The sequence below is a fragment of the Hylaeus volcanicus genome, chromosome 5 (genome assembly GCF_026283585.1).
Source record: "Hylaeus volcanicus isolate JK05 chromosome 5, UHH_iyHylVolc1.0_haploid, whole genome shotgun sequence".
Classification (NCBI taxonomy): Eukaryota; Metazoa; Arthropoda; class Insecta; order Hymenoptera; family Colletidae; genus Hylaeus; species Hylaeus volcanicus.
The window spans coordinates 308,666-325,935 of NC_071980.1; the positions used below are offsets into that span (position 1 = coordinate 308,666).

The 17,270-nt window shown below is 43.7% G+C and overlaps 2 protein-coding genes across 4 annotated transcripts in view; one reads left to right on the forward strand and one right to left on the reverse strand.

Annotated features, from left to right (window-relative positions):
* The window catches only part of LOC128877412 (bifunctional heparan sulfate N-deacetylase/N-sulfotransferase), a 106,570-nt gene extending 91,346 nt beyond the window's left edge, over window positions 1–15,224 (forward strand). For all 3 annotated transcript variants that reach the window (XM_054124696.1, XM_054124695.1, XM_054124697.1), the window contains 10 exons: window positions 7,169–7,421; window positions 7,546–7,737; window positions 9,741–10,084; window positions 10,366–10,654; window positions 10,731–10,859; window positions 10,935–11,117; window positions 11,208–11,428; window positions 11,511–11,789; window positions 12,001–12,298; window positions 12,378–15,224. In XM_054124696.1, the coding sequence (XP_053980671.1) occupies window positions 7,169–7,421; window positions 7,546–7,737; window positions 9,741–10,084; window positions 10,366–10,654; window positions 10,731–10,859; window positions 10,935–11,117; window positions 11,208–11,428; window positions 11,511–11,789; window positions 12,001–12,298; window positions 12,378–12,488 (2,299 nt within the window). In that variant the 3' untranslated portion in view covers window positions 12,489–15,224. The remainder of the gene's footprint in view (window positions 1–7,168; window positions 7,422–7,545; window positions 7,738–9,740; window positions 10,085–10,365; window positions 10,655–10,730; window positions 10,860–10,934; window positions 11,118–11,207; window positions 11,429–11,510; window positions 11,790–12,000; window positions 12,299–12,377) is intronic.
* Window positions 14,023–17,045, reverse strand: LOC128877413 (uncharacterized). Its single transcript, XM_054124698.1, has 2 exons — window positions 16,170–17,045; window positions 14,023–16,093 (listed from the first exon to the last, which is right to left on the reverse strand). The coding sequence occupies exons 1-2, from the start codon at window positions 16,881–16,883 to the stop codon at window positions 15,344–15,346; spliced, it is 1,464 nt and encodes a 487-aa protein (XP_053980673.1). The 5' UTR covers window positions 16,884–17,045; the 3' UTR covers window positions 14,023–15,343.
* Window positions 17,046–17,270: the final 225 nt, after the last annotated feature.

The window sequence follows — 17,270 nt, forward strand, 5'->3', positions numbered from 1 at the left end:
TCCGTTTCGAACCAAGATCCCCCCGGCCCCAGGAATGCGGAAGACAGATAATTTCGAACATGTATCCCGTCTATGGCTTTCGGGAAGCGTGAACGGTGCCGGGTTAACGGAGAACTTTGGTTGATTCGACGAGAAAGCTGATATTCTCGTTTATTCTGCTGATTTTTTGCTTTACAACGAGAGAAAAAACAGCCAACCGAAAGAAACGTAATAAAAGATGAGGCATATAAAAAGTGTAATAAAAGCGAAACAACTAGAGCGAAATTTCGAAGGGAAGAAGTAGCCTCGCGGCTTACTCGAGGATAATTGTTGGAGCGCAAAACGGCCATTTCGAAGGGTTTTTCGCTCGTAAAATGCCACCGAAACAGAGGCGGTGCTGGTGGCTCGAATGGTTGACGGTATCGCGAAACAAAGGATGTCGCGGTATCTAGAAAACTGGCCAACCACTCCGCGAAACGCTGCTTTTCCTCGCCTTTACCAACTCGGATTAGAACTCGTTCTCATCGCAAGGGCGCCTAAATGGAGCAGGAAGCGTCGCGATGTCGAAAATGGCGATAAACGAGACCGCAACTGGGGTCTTATTCGAAAGAGAGCACAAGAGCTACGATACGGTCCGAAAAAAGATGTAAAAACGTTCTCCGTTCTCCGTTCTCCGTTCTCGAAGAAATTGTTGGAGCATCGAACGGCACCGTAAGCCGAACAAGGTTGAAGACGTTAACCGTTAACCGTTTTTTCGACGTATTATCTCGTTTGCGACTTGGAAGGCACCGGACCCTCTTCGACGTCGATCGACTTCAAAGGCCATTTGCAACGAAGAGGAATCGAGAAGGCTCGCGAGAATCGGAAGTAAAGGAGATCAAGGCGACGGGAAGCACGAGAAATTCATAAAGCCTTTCTTAAGCCGGTACGGCGGAACATGAGTCGGTGACCTTTTCGCGTCGAAACGATCTCCGCCTTGGCCTCGAGAGGATTCTGCTGCTCCAAGTTCGTTTGGTGGCAGACGATGGCATGGCGTGGCGTGGTGTGGCGTGGCGTGGCGTGGCATGGCGTGGTCGAGAGTTCAAAGCTCTCACTCTCCCCACCCGCTCAACCCCCGCGAGCATCGACGTCGAATATTATCCTCTTTTTGCTCGACTATATCCCGCCCTGAAACCTCCTCCGACCTCGCCACTTCCGAGTGGCCCTCTTATCGACCCCCGTTCGATGCTCCGACCAACTCACCCTCGCGTGCCTACGTTCCCGAGCTTTCGCGACGCTTTGTCTTTGACTAAAGACCAGCGAGCTACCCTCGGGAATAACTCGAGATAACGGCAATTGTCCGTAACAACAATTGGGAATATAAATCGAACGACGGAGACATCGCCGCGACGAGATTTACTTTGGCCAAACCGAGGACAACGACTCGATCGGAAGATAAGCGGAACGTTGAAAGGTTTTATTTTTCGAGGGATTGATCACTGTGACGCTTTCGATAAATGCGATGCGGTTAAGTAAGCTGCGATCAAAGTTCGGTCTAGCGAAACAGTTACTTTCCAAGGTGCGCGTATTTGTTGGCAGTCTGTAGTCGGATGGCCAACTAATGAGTTTCCTTAAGCCCCGAAGCAGAGGGTGGCTGGTGTCTTTTATCTAAATGCTTAAAGAGCCCATTCACCGGACGAGTTGGCAATGTTTCGACGAGCAACGACTCTGGTCCGCTAACCCCCGGCCCCGGTTCGCTAAGAAACGAACAGTCCTGTCGTTATTTCCACCAAGTGGAAAGGTTTACGACTGTTCATCAAGATCTCGAATTGCCTCGAGTAAGCGTACCGAACTTTCCGTAGAAAGCAACTCTCGCGGGAATATGTAATTTTGCTCCGCGAAAGGTCGGCGTCGGCGTCGGCGTCGAGCTGCGAACGTCCGACCAAACTTACCGTGACTCGCTTCTTGTCCTTTCGAAGCGCGTATTATACGCGGAGGACCAGGTCACCGATAAACGGGCTGTATTTCGCAAGGTTTCACCGCACGGTCACCTTTCAAAGCCAATATTTTCTCTCTCGAATCAAATTTCGTTCCTCCTCGGCAACTCTATTTTATCGTTTAACTTTCAGCACCTAGAAAATTTAGATTTACATTATTTTCGGTTTATGACTTGGGATCGTCGCCAGGGGTAAAAGTTGTTCGAGTAGCGGTGTACGAATTTCGTACGCGGTTTTCTTCGTTTACGAGGCGGCGTGACATAACGGAGTCGCTAGCCGGCGAAGCAAAGGAGGGAGAAGAAAGGTAAATGTTCCCTCTCCTTTACTCGATTCTGGCTAAAGGATCAAGAGCACGACAGTGTTTTAGCGCGCGCGCGCGAAGGTGTATAAACCCTCTTAAAGCCCATTTGCACCCTCGGGACAGGTACGTAGAACGAATTTCGATGAGACCGGGCGCGCAGGAACGAAATGGATGATCGACGCCCGGCTTTGGCGTACCTGAGCGCATGCTGTTAGTCGGCTTCTGGATTTCTGAAGCGCGTCCCGTCTGTTCGAGGGAACGAATGCACGAAGGGACACCAAGAATTATTCATGAAGGAAAATTCCGGTCCCTTTCGGGACACTCGTTCCAACATCCATCCTCTGTTTCGTATGCGACAACCCACTTCTTCTCAGAGATATATATGTATCTATGATACTTAGGGGGCGCCAATTTCTCGAGCAGCAGGCGAAAACGTTAAACCGCAAACATTATCGCGACCGATGGACGAACGAAACTGCGATGAACGCGAGATCGAGATTCTCTCGTAACGATTCGTGATCGACGTTTGTCGACGACGACGACGGCGGCCAGGCGTTCAGACGGCTGCAAAATCGTTGCGGATAACGAAGGAAAAGCCGCCTCGTGTCCCCGCGGCACGCATTCAACGGAATCGATTCGGAGCCTCATCGCCGCGACAATTCCATTAATTCCGCGTTTAGTCCAAGGCCTTTTCATCTACACCCGAATCTCATTAACTCCGTGTCAGTTACGTAGTCTCGTCCATCGGCAACGATCTCGCACAAATTTACAGTCTTGTCAACGACGAATTTTCAACAGACGCGCGCGCGCTCGCTCGCTCGCTCGCTATCCTTATATGTATTTCCTTCTTTACTTTGTATTTTTAAAAGCATTTTTACCCAAATCGAAACAAACGATCGAAAAGTAAATATATTTCTATTTATCGAAAGTTCGAGACGCGTTTCAATTTTCGTCGCAGAAAATATACTAGGTTCGTTTAGCCGGCCGGAACACAAGGTGTGACACGGTAGAAAATTTCGTCGCTACGAACTCGTCGTAAATCTGCTTTTTCCCCGGTTACGGTTCAAAATACGAGTATCGATTAGCTGTCCCCGGTCATCGCTTCGAGCAATTCCTCATAACGGCCTCGCAGCCACGTTACGTGATTTGCATCATCGTCGATAAACGCGCGGCAACCATCCAGCTAGCCAGCCAGTTGCGCTGTACACGTATCGACAGGACGATAACGTTGAGCGAACCGAAGATCTTTGCCGGACCTTGGCCGATTGATCGAACGACAAACTACGCCGAATTGGCAAACTTCCAAGTCGAACTACGTTATCGTCCATGGAACTTGTCCGTTCCGGAGACCATTGCGTTATTGTTGACGATTAAGCGAGAACGGTCAATTTAGGACTAGCGAGCATTTTCAGCGAATCACTCTGTTCGACGTACGGGCCTCGGAAAAACAATACTGCACGAATCCCCGGTATACCAATTCTTCCGTTGTATTTTTTTCAGACGACCATTCTTTTATTTACCCAAATTTCTCTTTTAATCTTTCCTCTTACCACAAAGTTTTCGCTTTCGTTCGCGTCTCGAAGACGAAAAATAAGAGAAAACGTCGCCAAGATTTCCTGTGATGTCACAACGCGAATGTAAAGGAAAACGGATATTCCCTTGAAGAGATTTTTCGTCGGATGTCGACTATTTTCCAACCATGTTCGTTCCGCGAACGAACTCGTTTCCATAGATGATCCTTTGCGAGATAAAAATCCAATTACAATTCGAAATGGATCCCTTCCACCTTCGGTGAAAAGAAAACCGCGGACATTTCCGACGTCGTTACGCGTTTCGAGAAATTATTTTAAACTCTCTGATCGAAAAAGAGTAAATAATTATAATAAGAGTAAAGAGTAATAATTCGGTTTCGGACCGGATAAGAGTAATATTTCGGACGACGACTGTATCGAAATGCAAATTTTAAAAAAATTCGTTCGCTTGCAAAGTGAATGGTCCGCTGCTTGGAGAACGGTAGCAGACTCGCGAACCGCGTTAAACGACGTTGACAAGATGATCTTCTCGAAGACTGGCAGATCAATTCCTCTCGATAGCTCGGTTTCGGATGGAATTCTTAGGAATAGCTCAGGAGTGCGAGCCATTGGGATTTCTTACGTCAGAGTTTTAATAAAAGGTTCGGATTTTTTAGTTTTGCAAAGTTTGTCGCGCCGTATTTTATTATTCTCTTGCTCATATCGCGGCATCTTTCTTTAATTCCGCGGAATACTCATTCTGCAAAACGAAGACTTTGCTCGTTTAGCCTGTCTGGCTCGTTTCTTTGACTTCCTTCGACGTTGGAAGAACACCGTGCGTCGCGCCGACCAGGATGACGAGTCTTTTTTTCGAGTGTCGAGAGTAAATCGTGTTTGTTACCTCGACTACGAAACTGCTTTCCGAATGGTAGCCGGTAATCCTTATTTCTCTTCTCTGTTTCTATATTTTTCTTCGCGTCGTAGGAATTCCGCTTGCCGGTACTAGGTTTAAAGCTAATCCTGATCGCGAGCTATTCGAAACGCAAACGGGGTAGACTCGAACCGAACGTTGCGATTCGCGTACGCGTCTTGAATTTAAAAGCTTTAAAAAACGTCCTAGTCGACCGGATACCTAGTTGGACAGAATCTCCGAGTGGCCAGGATTTCACGTGTTGTTTCTGCCAGGTATTATGACGAAACCCTATTGTTTCTTTCCACCCTAGAAGAAGTTTCTCTCGAAAATAAAGGTTTGGGGCGACCGGAGGCTGCTGTCTTAAGCCCTCCATGCGTCACCGAGTTTTCGTTGAAGATTTGTTGGAACCTGCTTCACCTTTCTTTTAGCATCGCAGAATATCGAATTAGTCCGAGAGTTGTTGAATCTTTCATTCCGACGTATTTTTGCGAATCCGAACCTTCCGTTGGCTGAATAAAGGCTATTCGTTGTTATTCCGATGGGTTGCGAATGCGAACGAATGTGATTCGACGAGCAAATAAATGTCTTTTCGTGTCTAAAGCTAGAACAGTTTCCTTTCGTTACTTGGATAGTTGTGCGTTAGTTTGATTTAGCGAACATTATGCGTACAAACGAGACTTTTGTTTGCGTAAAAGTCGAAAATCACCTAACGCTAAACGTATATACGGTAAACTCCAAATAGACGGTAAAACGCAGATCAGAGTCTCTGTTGAACACCCGTTAGCGAGACAATTAACGTTGTAATTTACGTGACGGAATATTTACACGTAATAACGCGGCAAATTTCCTGAGGAAATTTCCAAGCTGACGATTCATTTAAAGTACGTTTAACGTTCATTGTTCTTGAAATCAACTAATTTTTCTTTTTCTCAACTACATCTCCACCGATACAAGTGCATAGATCGAACCGAGGGATGGTAAGGTTGTACTTGGCCTGTACGCTGTACAGTGGAAACAACGAATGGCGCTGGTTAAAGTCTTCCGGTTCTCTGCTCTTAAGAGCCAGTCATCCGCTCCTAAGAGGTACATAATTGAAACGCGAAGGGTCAAAGTAGCTACTCCGGTTGCACTGATAGAAACGAAAGGAGGATATAATCCTCGCTAAGGACTTTTGAACGAACGAGAGCGCGACCGGTGAAGCCTGAAGGCTGAAGGCTGAATGCCTAACAGACCTAATTGCGGACACGCGTTTTTCAACGGCTCGACGATCGATTTCTTTGAATCTCATATGGAAGAGTATCTCGTGCACGCGGTCCAAGCATATGCTGGCGAATTCGTCGTGCCAGCCAATTGCCGGCCAAGAACAAAAGAGCCGCGTCGGAGTTCGTTATGACAGTTCGTTAGCTCGGTAAATTGCCGGGCCGTCGCTAATGGGCGGTTGCCAATTATCGAACCGATTACTCCGCTAAATTATCCGGTATTCATTCATCCGTTAACTGCAATTTTCTGTCACGATACGCCAACATGCGACTGTAAATGTAAACTGTTGAGGACAACAACGATCGCCGGCGTCATTGCTTGGCGGGAATTCCAAATAAGATTCGACGAGTCTTTGTTAAACGAGTTTTTGTAAATCGCGCAATGCGCAACGCAAACCCGTGAAATTTGGTGCTGCGGTATCGACCGATAAATCGATAAGAAAATTCTTCGCCAAAATAGAAATCCAGGTATTCCATTGACGCTGTATAGCAGAGAATAGCTCGCTTGATGGAGCGAAATTCGTACGTTGTTAACGAGAGAAAAGAAAAGAAAAGAAAAGAAAAGAAAGGAAAGGAGGAGAAGAGTCGGAAGGAAGGAAGGAGGGCAGTGGAAGGAGAACCATGCGGAATATAAAAGTGTATTATACGTATAATTGCTTTATTATTCCCGAAGCAGTTTCAGATGCCGCGTAAATGGGATTTCGATAAAAGTGTTCTTATTTTATCGTTTAACAATAACTACAAAAGTCTCGCGGTACTTCTCTTATCGATATTCCATTCTTTTTCTCTTATATTTATCGGTCGTAACCGTTTTAAATATCCAATACCAACGAGGCGGATTGAACGCGTCGTTAACAACAGTCGTCGAGATCGTTGTCCCGCTCGTTCTTTAAATATTTGCGACAAAACAATCGCGCCGCGGCGCCGGCGTGACAGAAGAAGAGAAACGTTGCTGCGGGGTTGAAACGCAAAAAAAAAAAAGGAAGAAAGTATTCCTTCCCATTCCTAGTAACACGTTCCCTCCGAGCCCTCCCAATCTCACCAGAAGAATAAAAAAACGTCGCTGAAGAGGTTTAGGAAAGTTTCTTGTCTCGTCGCGACCTCGACGCCTCGTAATCTTGAAACGGATATTGTTTTAAAAGCTTTTTTTTTAGTTTAGTTTCTCTTATATCGTAATCGACTACCGATACCAAACGAATCGTTCGTAACGCCAAGTAAAATACTTTCAGGTACAAGTTAGAAGTGGCCGGTAAATCTTTGCCCGTCTTGACGAATCTCGATAAAGGTCGCTACGGGGTCCTGATCTTTGAAAATCTAAACAAGTACCTGCAGATGGACAAATGGAACCGTGAGTTGCTGGACAAATACTGCAGAGAATACTCGGTGGGCATCGTGGGTTTCGCGCCATCCGGCGAGGAAAGTTTAGTCGGTGCACAGCTAAAAGGTTTTCCTCTGTTCGTGCATACTAATCTTAGATTGAAGGTCAGTCGAACGAGGTTAACGAGCTAAAACGACGCTAAGAAAAAAAAAAAACATTTAAATTTCTTGTTGAACGGTGTAAATGTTGCCGTCAGTCGAAAAACTGAATTTCATCTTTGTCCCATAGGATGCTCAGCTAAACGCGGCGTCCCCTATTCTCCGATTAACCAGATCCGGGGAAACAGCCTGGGGACCGCTTCCTGGCGGTGACTGGACCATTTTTCAGGCCAATCACAGCACCTACGAGCCCCTGGCTTGGGCGCACCGAGACAGTCTCGACTATCCGGCCAACAAGAGTCCTCTGGCAACCGTCATACAGGTGAGATGCGATTCTATCTACCCGTACTTTAAATACATTCCGTACTAACCACGCAAAAATTGATGAAAAGCGAAGGAAACGTCTAATCCCCTTTTCAAACGTTTCGCTTACCTCTAGAGACCGACCCTGAGAACTCGTCGTCGCAGTTAATTAATCACATTTGTCTGTTGCCGTAAGCTTTCCATTTCTCGTTTGACGCGAAATCGATCGACGGCGAAGCTGAAATATCGGGTTCGAATTTCGACCCCAAAATGCTGGCCGCAACCGAACCGCGTGGTCGCGTCGAATGCCGATGCGAGGAGATGCGTACGCGATACGAGAACGCGAACTGGAACGCACCGCTGCTGAGCCCGCGTTGGTCGATTCGTTAACCAACATTGCGGGTACAAGCCATTATACGGAAACCGGTCAATCTTTCCTCGGTCATGAGTCAGCAGTTTGTATCGATTATAGCGATCAAAAGTACAAGTTACTCTATCGAATTACCGAATTACCGAAAACGGATACAGAGAAGACGATGCAATTTTTTCAATCGTGATAAATCCAAAATCCTGACGTGAACAAATTCTCATAGATGCTCTAGTTCCACCTGTACATTCAAAGCGTTGTTTCTCTCGGAATGCTTAATTTCCCGAGATTAGCTTTCAACTTAACATAGTTTGCCAACCAATCGTTAAGTACAAGTCAAACGACTTTGGGAATTTGAAGATTTAGCATGGACGAAATAATTGTATACGTCTAACAGAGGACATCGAACGAAAAAGACCGCTTTATCAGCAGCTCGAACCAAGCTCGTACTTCCTTCGCAAAGTTGTGGTTCGTCGAGGGTGCGATTCGCAAACCGAGGCGTGTCCTGAAAACAAAATAAATTGCAAGCTCGAATGGCGGCAAATGAAGCAGCTTGCCACCGATGCCCATTAATCGAATGAACCAACGGCTGATTGGCCTCTGATTTAATTACCTGGTTACCTGCTATCCATGAATCCCCTGCCTGGCTGCCATGGTCGCGTAATGGGGTTATCAGCGAGATTATTATTGTTGTTTACTGCTAACAAGTTCCGTTCATAGCAGTCGTTTCAAAACGCACCGGCCAACTGAGAGTCCCTGCCAGAACAATGCAATTATCAAATTGCCTATTCAGAATTATCTTGCACCGACGACTGGCCGCGTAGTCGATACACTCGATGTACGCGATGACCCACCAGACCGGTCACCGATCATCGAATCGATGCTTCGATCAAGTTCTTTGAGAAGAATTTTCAAGTTATCGCATTGCCCGACGATCAATAAGCGTCGAACGCGAGAACCCATTAACGTTGCATAAAGCTGATTTCGCGTTCGACAAAAAAAAAAAAAAAAAACAGCCAGCAAAAACATTGTAATTTATACGCGGCTAATAAACAACTCGAGCTTTACGTAACGACCGATCGATGCGCGATCGATGGTCTATTTACTCTGTTACGTAAAATCTTGAACGTAGACGATCGTACAGCGAAAGATAAGGGAAAATGTATGAGTAACTTATCTTTTACGCTTCTTTATTCCATTACGGATGGTAAAATTGAAATTTGCTTTCAAGTATAACAAAGTCGCGTAGCATTAGAGTTGGGTGAAATATAGATATAGTTGCTGTTTGGTCGGGCAAAAGCAAATTAACGTTCGCACACCGTGTGCCGCGTATAAAACGTTCAAATCCACTCATCGAATCTGCCCATCTGCTGGTAAATCGAGCCTTAATTTTCCCTGAAATTCTCTTTTCGACAAGTATATGTTTTTTTACTATTCATCGTTACCATACGCTACAGGATTAACCATAGAATTTGATCGATATACATATATCGTGTATCTAAGCGTTTATCGGTTGCTTCGTTAAACTCTAGCCATTTCGGATCAGCCCGATTAATCCACCCACCCTCCTCGACCAGTAGAAAAAGCAGCAAAGCGCGTCCGTGGCCATTCCAGCCTGATAAACCTAACGTTCGTATCGGATTTACATTACGCAGGATCACGGCAGATACGACGGGATTCAGAGGATCTTTTTCGGCGGCGGATTGCGATTTTGGCTGCACAATTTGCTGCTTCTCGACTCCCTCTCCTACCTATCGCACGGCCAATTGAGCTTAAGTCTGAATCGGATGATCCTGGTGGACGTTGACGACATATTCGTCGGAGAGAAAGGCACCAGGTTGAGAAAGGACGACGTGATGGCTTTGTTGGCCACTCAGCAGAGAATTCAATCGTTGGTGCCGGGTTTTAAATTTAATTTGGGGTTTTCCGGGAAATACTTCCATCACGGTACAGCCGAGGAAAATTTGGGGGACGACATGCTTCTGGAGAACGTCGACAGGTACGTTACACCTACCTTACCCTCTATAACGAGATTTCTACAAAGACCGATGCCTCTGGAAACTAGCTCTTTGTTGTTCCGTTTTCTTTTCTTTTCTTTTCTTTTCTTTTTATAGTATAGAAATCGTGTAATATCGTACAATTAACGTAATTTTGTCTGCCTTGTTGTCGATGAAACGCGTAGCGCGTAATATCAGTTTTTGCGAGTCTCGAAATATTTGATACTCGAAACTTGATTTCGGTCGGAACAAACATCGTTTTTTATCGTTTCTTTAATTACAGATTTACGTGGTTTTCTCACATGTGGAATCATCAGCAACCCCATCTCTATGAAAATGTAACGCATCTGCAGTTAGACATGGCGTTGAACAAACAATTCGCAAAAGACCACGGTATCCCGACCGGAAGCGGTTACAGCGTGAGTCCTCATCACTCCGGCGTTTATCCGGTTCACGAAGGACTGTACGAAGCATGGAAAAGAGTATGGAGCATCAAAGTCACCAGCACCGAGGAGTACCCCCATCTGAGACCGGCTCGTTTAAGACGCGGCTTCATTCATCGGAATATAATGGTAGGTAATTATAATACTTGGTTACTTGGTTACTTTCGCAAGAAAAATAAATGATAACGTGTTCTTTCTGTACAAGGTTTTACCAAGGCAAACCTGTGGCCTTTTCACGCACACGATCTTTATCGATAGATATCCAGGTGGAAGGGACAAGTTAGACAAATCGATACAAGGCGGCGAGCTATTCCAAACTATCGTTCATAATCCCGTAAGTAAATCGATTCTTTTAAACCTTCCTATCCTTCTGCAAATATTCCATGGTTTTCACGCTTGTCTTTTATAGATCAATATTTTTATGACACACATGTCGAATTATGGGAACGATCGTCTGGCATTGTATACCTTCGAATCGGTGATTAAGTTTATTCAATGTTGGACGAACTTGAGACTGTCCAGCGCCCCACCTCTTCAGCTTGCCGAGCGTTATTTTCAACTCTACCCGGAGGAATCTGATCCTGTGTGGGGCGTAAGTTGTTGTACAACCAAATCGTATAATCTATCATGTTCGATCTCGGGTAGTACACATCGTAAAGGCTAACTTTGTTTTGTCTTTCAGAATCCTTGCGATGACCAGAGACACCAAAAGATCTGGTCGAGGAATAAAACTTGCGACCAATTGCCAAGGTTCCTGGTAATTGGTCCTCAAAAAACTGGTACCACAGCCCTGTACACGTTCCTGTCCATTCATCCAGCGATCAGTAGTAATTTGCCGAGTCCCGACACGTTCGAAGAAATCCAGTTCTTCAATGGAAAAAATTATTACAAAGGCCTCGACTGGTAAGCGAATGCACGCTAGACTTCGAGACCGTGTGAGTTACGTCAACCGATTCGGTTACCGATTTACTATATTTTTACCTAGGTATATGAGCTTCTTCCCAGCTTCGAAAAACGAGAGTTCACGGTATCTTTTCGAAAAGTCAGCCACATACTTTGACGGAGAACTGGTACCGCGCAGAGCTCACGCGCTTCTTCCAAGAGCAAAATTGATTACCATATTGCTTTCGCCAGCTAGGCGAGCTTACTCTTGGTATCAGCACACGAGAATCCACGGAGACCCGATAGCAAACAATTATTCCTTTCACTCTGTTATCACAGCGAGCGACACCGCTCCAAAACCTCTTCGCGATCTCAGGAATAGGTGGGTACAAATCTACGCTTGAAATATAATTTTCCAAAAATAAGTTTCTTCTAACATCGCGTCTAACTGAAATAACACTTCGAGTTCCTCGACCCTCTAATGCAACACACGATATTCTCTTCTACCGTGTAACGATTGTACAAAGCAGACGAAATGAAAACTTCAATTGAGAGAAAGATTATTAACTCGATGCTATTCGTGATCGTTGCAGATGTTTAAACCCCGGAAAATACGCTCAACATCTGGAGAGATGGCTCTCGTACTACCCACCCCAACAGTTACACATCATAGACGGCGAGCAACTTCGTCAAAATCCTGTAGAGACGTTACACGAATTACAAAGGTTCCTCAAGATCGCGCCTGCGTTCAATTATTCCTCTCATTTAAGGTACGATCCAAAGAAGGGTTTCTTCTGTCAAGTAACCAACGAAGATCGCACGAAATGCCTCGGCAAAAGCAAAGGACGTCAGTATGCGCCGATGGAGGACAAATCGTACAAATTGTTGCAGGTACGTTAACACGATGTGTTGATCTTGAAGCGCTAAAGAAAAGAAAAAACATCTTTGATAAGTATTCATTTCATTGCAGAGATATTATCTCTCTCATAATACGGCCCTAGTGAAATTGTTGAAACGACTAGGATTGAGAACGATTCCGCAATGGTTGAAAGAAGATCTCACCGACACGGTGATGACCTAGCAAACGTCGATTACGTGAAACGACACCGTTTTAGGACTTCTTATTACGACGGTAAACGAGATTCATCGTTTATTAGCGGAAGACCTGTAAATTAATTGTACATTAAACGCTCCACTGGTCTTCGAATCTTCGACATAAGGACCGTACCAAGGCCTACGTCCCAGTGAATTGGCCTAAATCGCTGGAGGAGCCTGAAAAGCTACTAGTCACTATAAGCGGTTCTACGGTAACACAGCCGTGACAGTCGATCGTTGTTAAACCAATAGCACTATTATTAACGTTATATTATTATTGTCATCGTTGTTGCCTCGTAGAGGACATGATTAGTAGAAGTAAAACCAACGCGCCTGTGCCATCATCCGTCTGTTGCGATTGGACGCCGCATCTCGTTTTGATCTTTACTATCGAGTAAAACAGAAGAAAAAAAAAAAGGAAGATACAGGATCCTTAATTTGCGTCCGAGTTGAATCTATGATCGATCTTCCTACAGCGTTCGTTCGATGAACGGTATCGTACGAATTTAAAGAGACACGTGGTTCTTTTCAAACTTTGATAGTAAAGATAAAGAAGGATAATGGATGCTTGATCGATGAATAAAATTAAAGGCGACCAAACGTGTATTTTAGGACATGGCGATGCTTTACCTCCATGAGACAAGATCTGTCCAAATCGTGTTACAATGTTTGAAGAGATTTATTTCCTCATAAAAGTGATGAGTGGGACAGATCGAACGTTGATGTTTGGATCGACGATCCACCAGTCCTTCGCTTCTGCTAATAACCGCAGAATCGTTTCTGCGAATGTAGAACTCTGGGACTTTGAGCTTTTCTCCCGCCCGCCCACTTATCTCCTGGAGACGCAATGTAAATTAGTTCTCGTTGTGTAAGCGTATTTAAGAAACGATAATGATGATTCTATGTATATTTTGACAATACTATTCTTGGTACTGACGATGGAAAGGTTGATGAAAGGTGTGTGATCGCGTCCGTTTGTACATTTATGTATCGTACTATTTTGATGTGATCGTAGATGTACCATAATAACTTAATGCGATACAATTAAAAAAGAAACAAAAATACGGAGGGAATGGTCGCACCTGACGGATCATTCTTCGTAAACGCTGATGTTTCAAGCGAGGAGGTGATAACTGCCTATCTGCAATAATCTCTATTGTCACATTCGAAGCACGTAGATCCTGGTTTAACGATCAATTTTACGTTCCGAGGTATGAGAAATTCGTCGTCGAAGAAACTAACGAACGAATCGAATTTTTGGAAATTGTAATACTTGATGTATTATATCTAGCAAACCGTGTATAGGATGTAAAACGTGAACCTATATTTGCAAATAATATTATTATTTACGAGATGGTTTAATTAACGTGCGATCGTTTGTTGAATGCATATCGGTTACAGCTAGGTTTGTTAGTTATGTATACGATATATTAGCTACTTATTTTTTCCATAAATCGACGATCTCGGTTCGTACACTTGTCAATTCTATAAAATTATTTTTGGTGTCCTACTTGTTAGTATTATTTTTTAATGTTTTTTTTTCTTTTTGATTATTTACAGAACGCGATTGGCACGCTTTGAAAATTTGTTTCTACTTATCATTTCCTCGTTATAAGAATATCGTTACTTAAGTAAGAAAGTTACACAATTGAAAATAAAAGACTCGAAAAATAACATATTTTACGAAAACCACAGACTGGACAAAAATTAACAATTAAGAAATTATGACGTAATTTCCTACGCGTATAAAAAGCTCGTTATTTCATTGATGATGAACCGTTTTACATTTAAATAGTATCTTAACAACGTTTCGTTGACCCTTATATATTTTATTTTCATTTTTATACTGCCGTTAAACTGTGCCACGTGACGTTTAACAAATCATGTACAAAGTTCATTGTTAATATAATAATAATTAACGGTAACGATATTATCGCACTAAGCGATTGATATGTTTCGTCGAATCGTGCCATTTTACCAGTGTTGTATATACAGTTGTATTATTGTACCATCACGACTTGGAATCTCTATAGTCAATACTATCAATTTTGTTCGGTATGGCGGTAGCAATATTTGTCCGATTTGCTGCCAGCTGACAATAATACTTGACAAACCAGAACAAGGTTTAAAATCCTTGCTAGCAGTTAGCCATTAGATCATCGTTGGTTTACCTACGAGTACTACATCTTTTATTAAAATTTAAATTTTTGGAAAGAAACCAAATTTAAATTTATAGTAAAATTTAAACGATATGAAAAGTACTATCCGTTTTATTTCATTCCAGCGATATCCATTAAAATGATAAATTTCAGATGGAAATAACTCGATAGGCGTTGTGCAATTAGACCGTACAACTACTTTATGGTTGACTGTACGACTTGGTTCTACCATTTAAATTTGTTACACATTTGGAAGTGATAAACGTCGATAAATTATTATTGGTAATTTGCCCGTATCTTTGCATTTCCGGTTATAACGACAAGCACACTAAAAATAACAAACTTTTCGTAGATAAATCTCTAACAGACTGTTTTGCGAACAAAAAGAAAAAAAGAAACTAAGATTGTACGAATAAACGGAAACATGGGTAGAATATGTGTACGACACTTTCATAGAACTTTCGATTATTTATCTTAAAATTGTTCTATTGTAAAATACTGTAATAATTGTACGGGTAGTCTGTAAGTTCTAATAAAAGAAATGTTTAAAGTCTTAGTTTTAAGACTGTTGTCGGTTGTACTTTCGGACATTGGTTACACCGAAGACTTTTAAATTTATCTTTATATCTTAACCCGAATCAAGTTTCCGTTTCCGAGATCTCATTTTGTTTTCCTATGCTATTCAGATCTCTGTTGCATCCGTTTCGATCACTCGACCCTTTTCTACAGCAGCACCCTCATTTTGATATTTTATGACATGGGAACTCGTTTTTGGCCGTTGACCAGAATCCGACGTCGATCCCGGTTGAAGATAAACTGGTTCGTCATCGGTATGAAAGAGCCTTCGCCAAAACGACCTCGGAGGACTTGTTTCCATAATTATGCTCGCTCTCAAATGATTCAAATGTTCCGTTCTGTTTCTCAATAAACCTAGAGATTGTAATGCGAGAAAAGCGGCGCACATCGTAATCGCGACAAAGAAAAGAGTGGTGATTATACAAATCAACTGCCAGGAAAAATTCAATAAAATTAATTCGGTGTCCGCGTTGTCATCGGTATCAAAGAGGGGTACCAAAATACTCCCGAAAAGGGCGCAAGCAAGATGAATAGCTACAATGTTGCAATAATCCTCGAGTGCACTGTGAAACAGTAGCCTCGAAACTAAATAAAAAATCACACTTGCAATCGATCCTAAACCAATCGCAGCCAAAGGCGAATAAATGTCTGTCCCAGCCGACACTATTACCAGTCCAGCTATCGTGGCTTGAACGCATCTCATTACGGTCCAATGATTGAATACTTCGTCGGTAAACACGAAATGGAAAGTGACAACAAGCAATCCGCACGAAGACGCAGCCAACAAGTTGTTGAGGTAGATATTGTACCGAGTTTTACTTCTAGATACGAATCTTTCGATCGGCATACCGAGACTCTAAATCAAGATGCATAGTTGACATTGGTTTCATTCATTAATTTAACAGAGTTTGCGTGAAATCCGATAGATTTACCTGGAGGCCGATAAACACCATCAACTGACCGGCAAACACGGTTCCTGATGTACCAGCAGCGATACTAGCGTCATCTATAGCGCTCAACTGAAGTATTCTTCGTCCAAGTATCGTGTAACCTATGAATCCCGACAGTCCACCAACGAGGTGAACAACTGCCGAGCCGGCATAGTCGCGAAATTGAACGTTTCTTCCGTTCAATAAGTTCCTTTTCATCCATCCTTTGGGCGTCCACATCCAGTGAATTAAGAAAGGTTGCGCGAAAGCGGCCAGGAGAAATCCCGTCGCGAGGTAACCGACGATATGTGTTCTGCCTACGATTCCGGATGTGCAAATCGCAGCAGCGATTACCACGGCCGACCAGCCAATTATGGCTTCGTCCTTATCGACGGTCGCATCACCGATCCAATATCCTTCGCCTGTCAGTCCGTTTACGTCGCCGTTGTAGGCTATGATAAATCCGATCAAAACGAATGTTATCGTTACCCAACAAACGTCAACGATATTCTGCAGTAGAATCAAATTCACATCGTTCACTGGCACGCTACCAACGTGTACGAGGACAAAGCCAACGCGCAACAAGATGACAAGAACGATGCGAGCGAGGCTGTGCCACGATGGAATATGGGAACTCGAGCTAACGTTACGGAACTGTTCGAAACGATCGTAGTCGTAGTAACTGTAATCGAGCTCGTCTAAATGACCGTTAGACATTCCCTTGACGGAGGGAAAACTGCCAAGCAAGCTTACGGTAAACGTTACAGTTTCGATTGAAAGATTCGTTTATCGCAGCACACCGAACATTGCCAGAGAACGCTTTCCTTCGATACGCGATCGTCGTTTCGTTGTTCTCGTTCAAATAAACCAGAGCGTGTTGAAAACAACAGAGGAGAATTAAAATGAGATTTGGATTGGTCCGCGTAAACAATCCAGACGAAAATGAAAACGTACAGGTTAGAATGTACGCGATAAAATGGCATGTTGCGGAATCTGCGATTCAAATACCGAAGACGATTCGCGCGAAGAATAACGGGAAACGTGGATTGGTTCGAGCGAGAGACGAATGGCGGACGAGGTACCGCGGGCCGCGCATGTCACGCC

What these genes read in the sequence shown, in the direction of transcription:
- LOC128877413 (XM_054124698.1), bottom strand. Translation starts at nt 16,883, where the DNA reads ATGTCTAACGGTCATTTAGACGAGCTCGATTACAGTTACTACGACTAC. An exon ending in TGGTGTTTATCGGCCTCCAG is followed by an intron (nt 16,094 to 16,169) that starts GTAAATCTATCG and finishes ATCTTGATTTAG; the next exon opens with AGTCTCGGTATGCCGATCGA.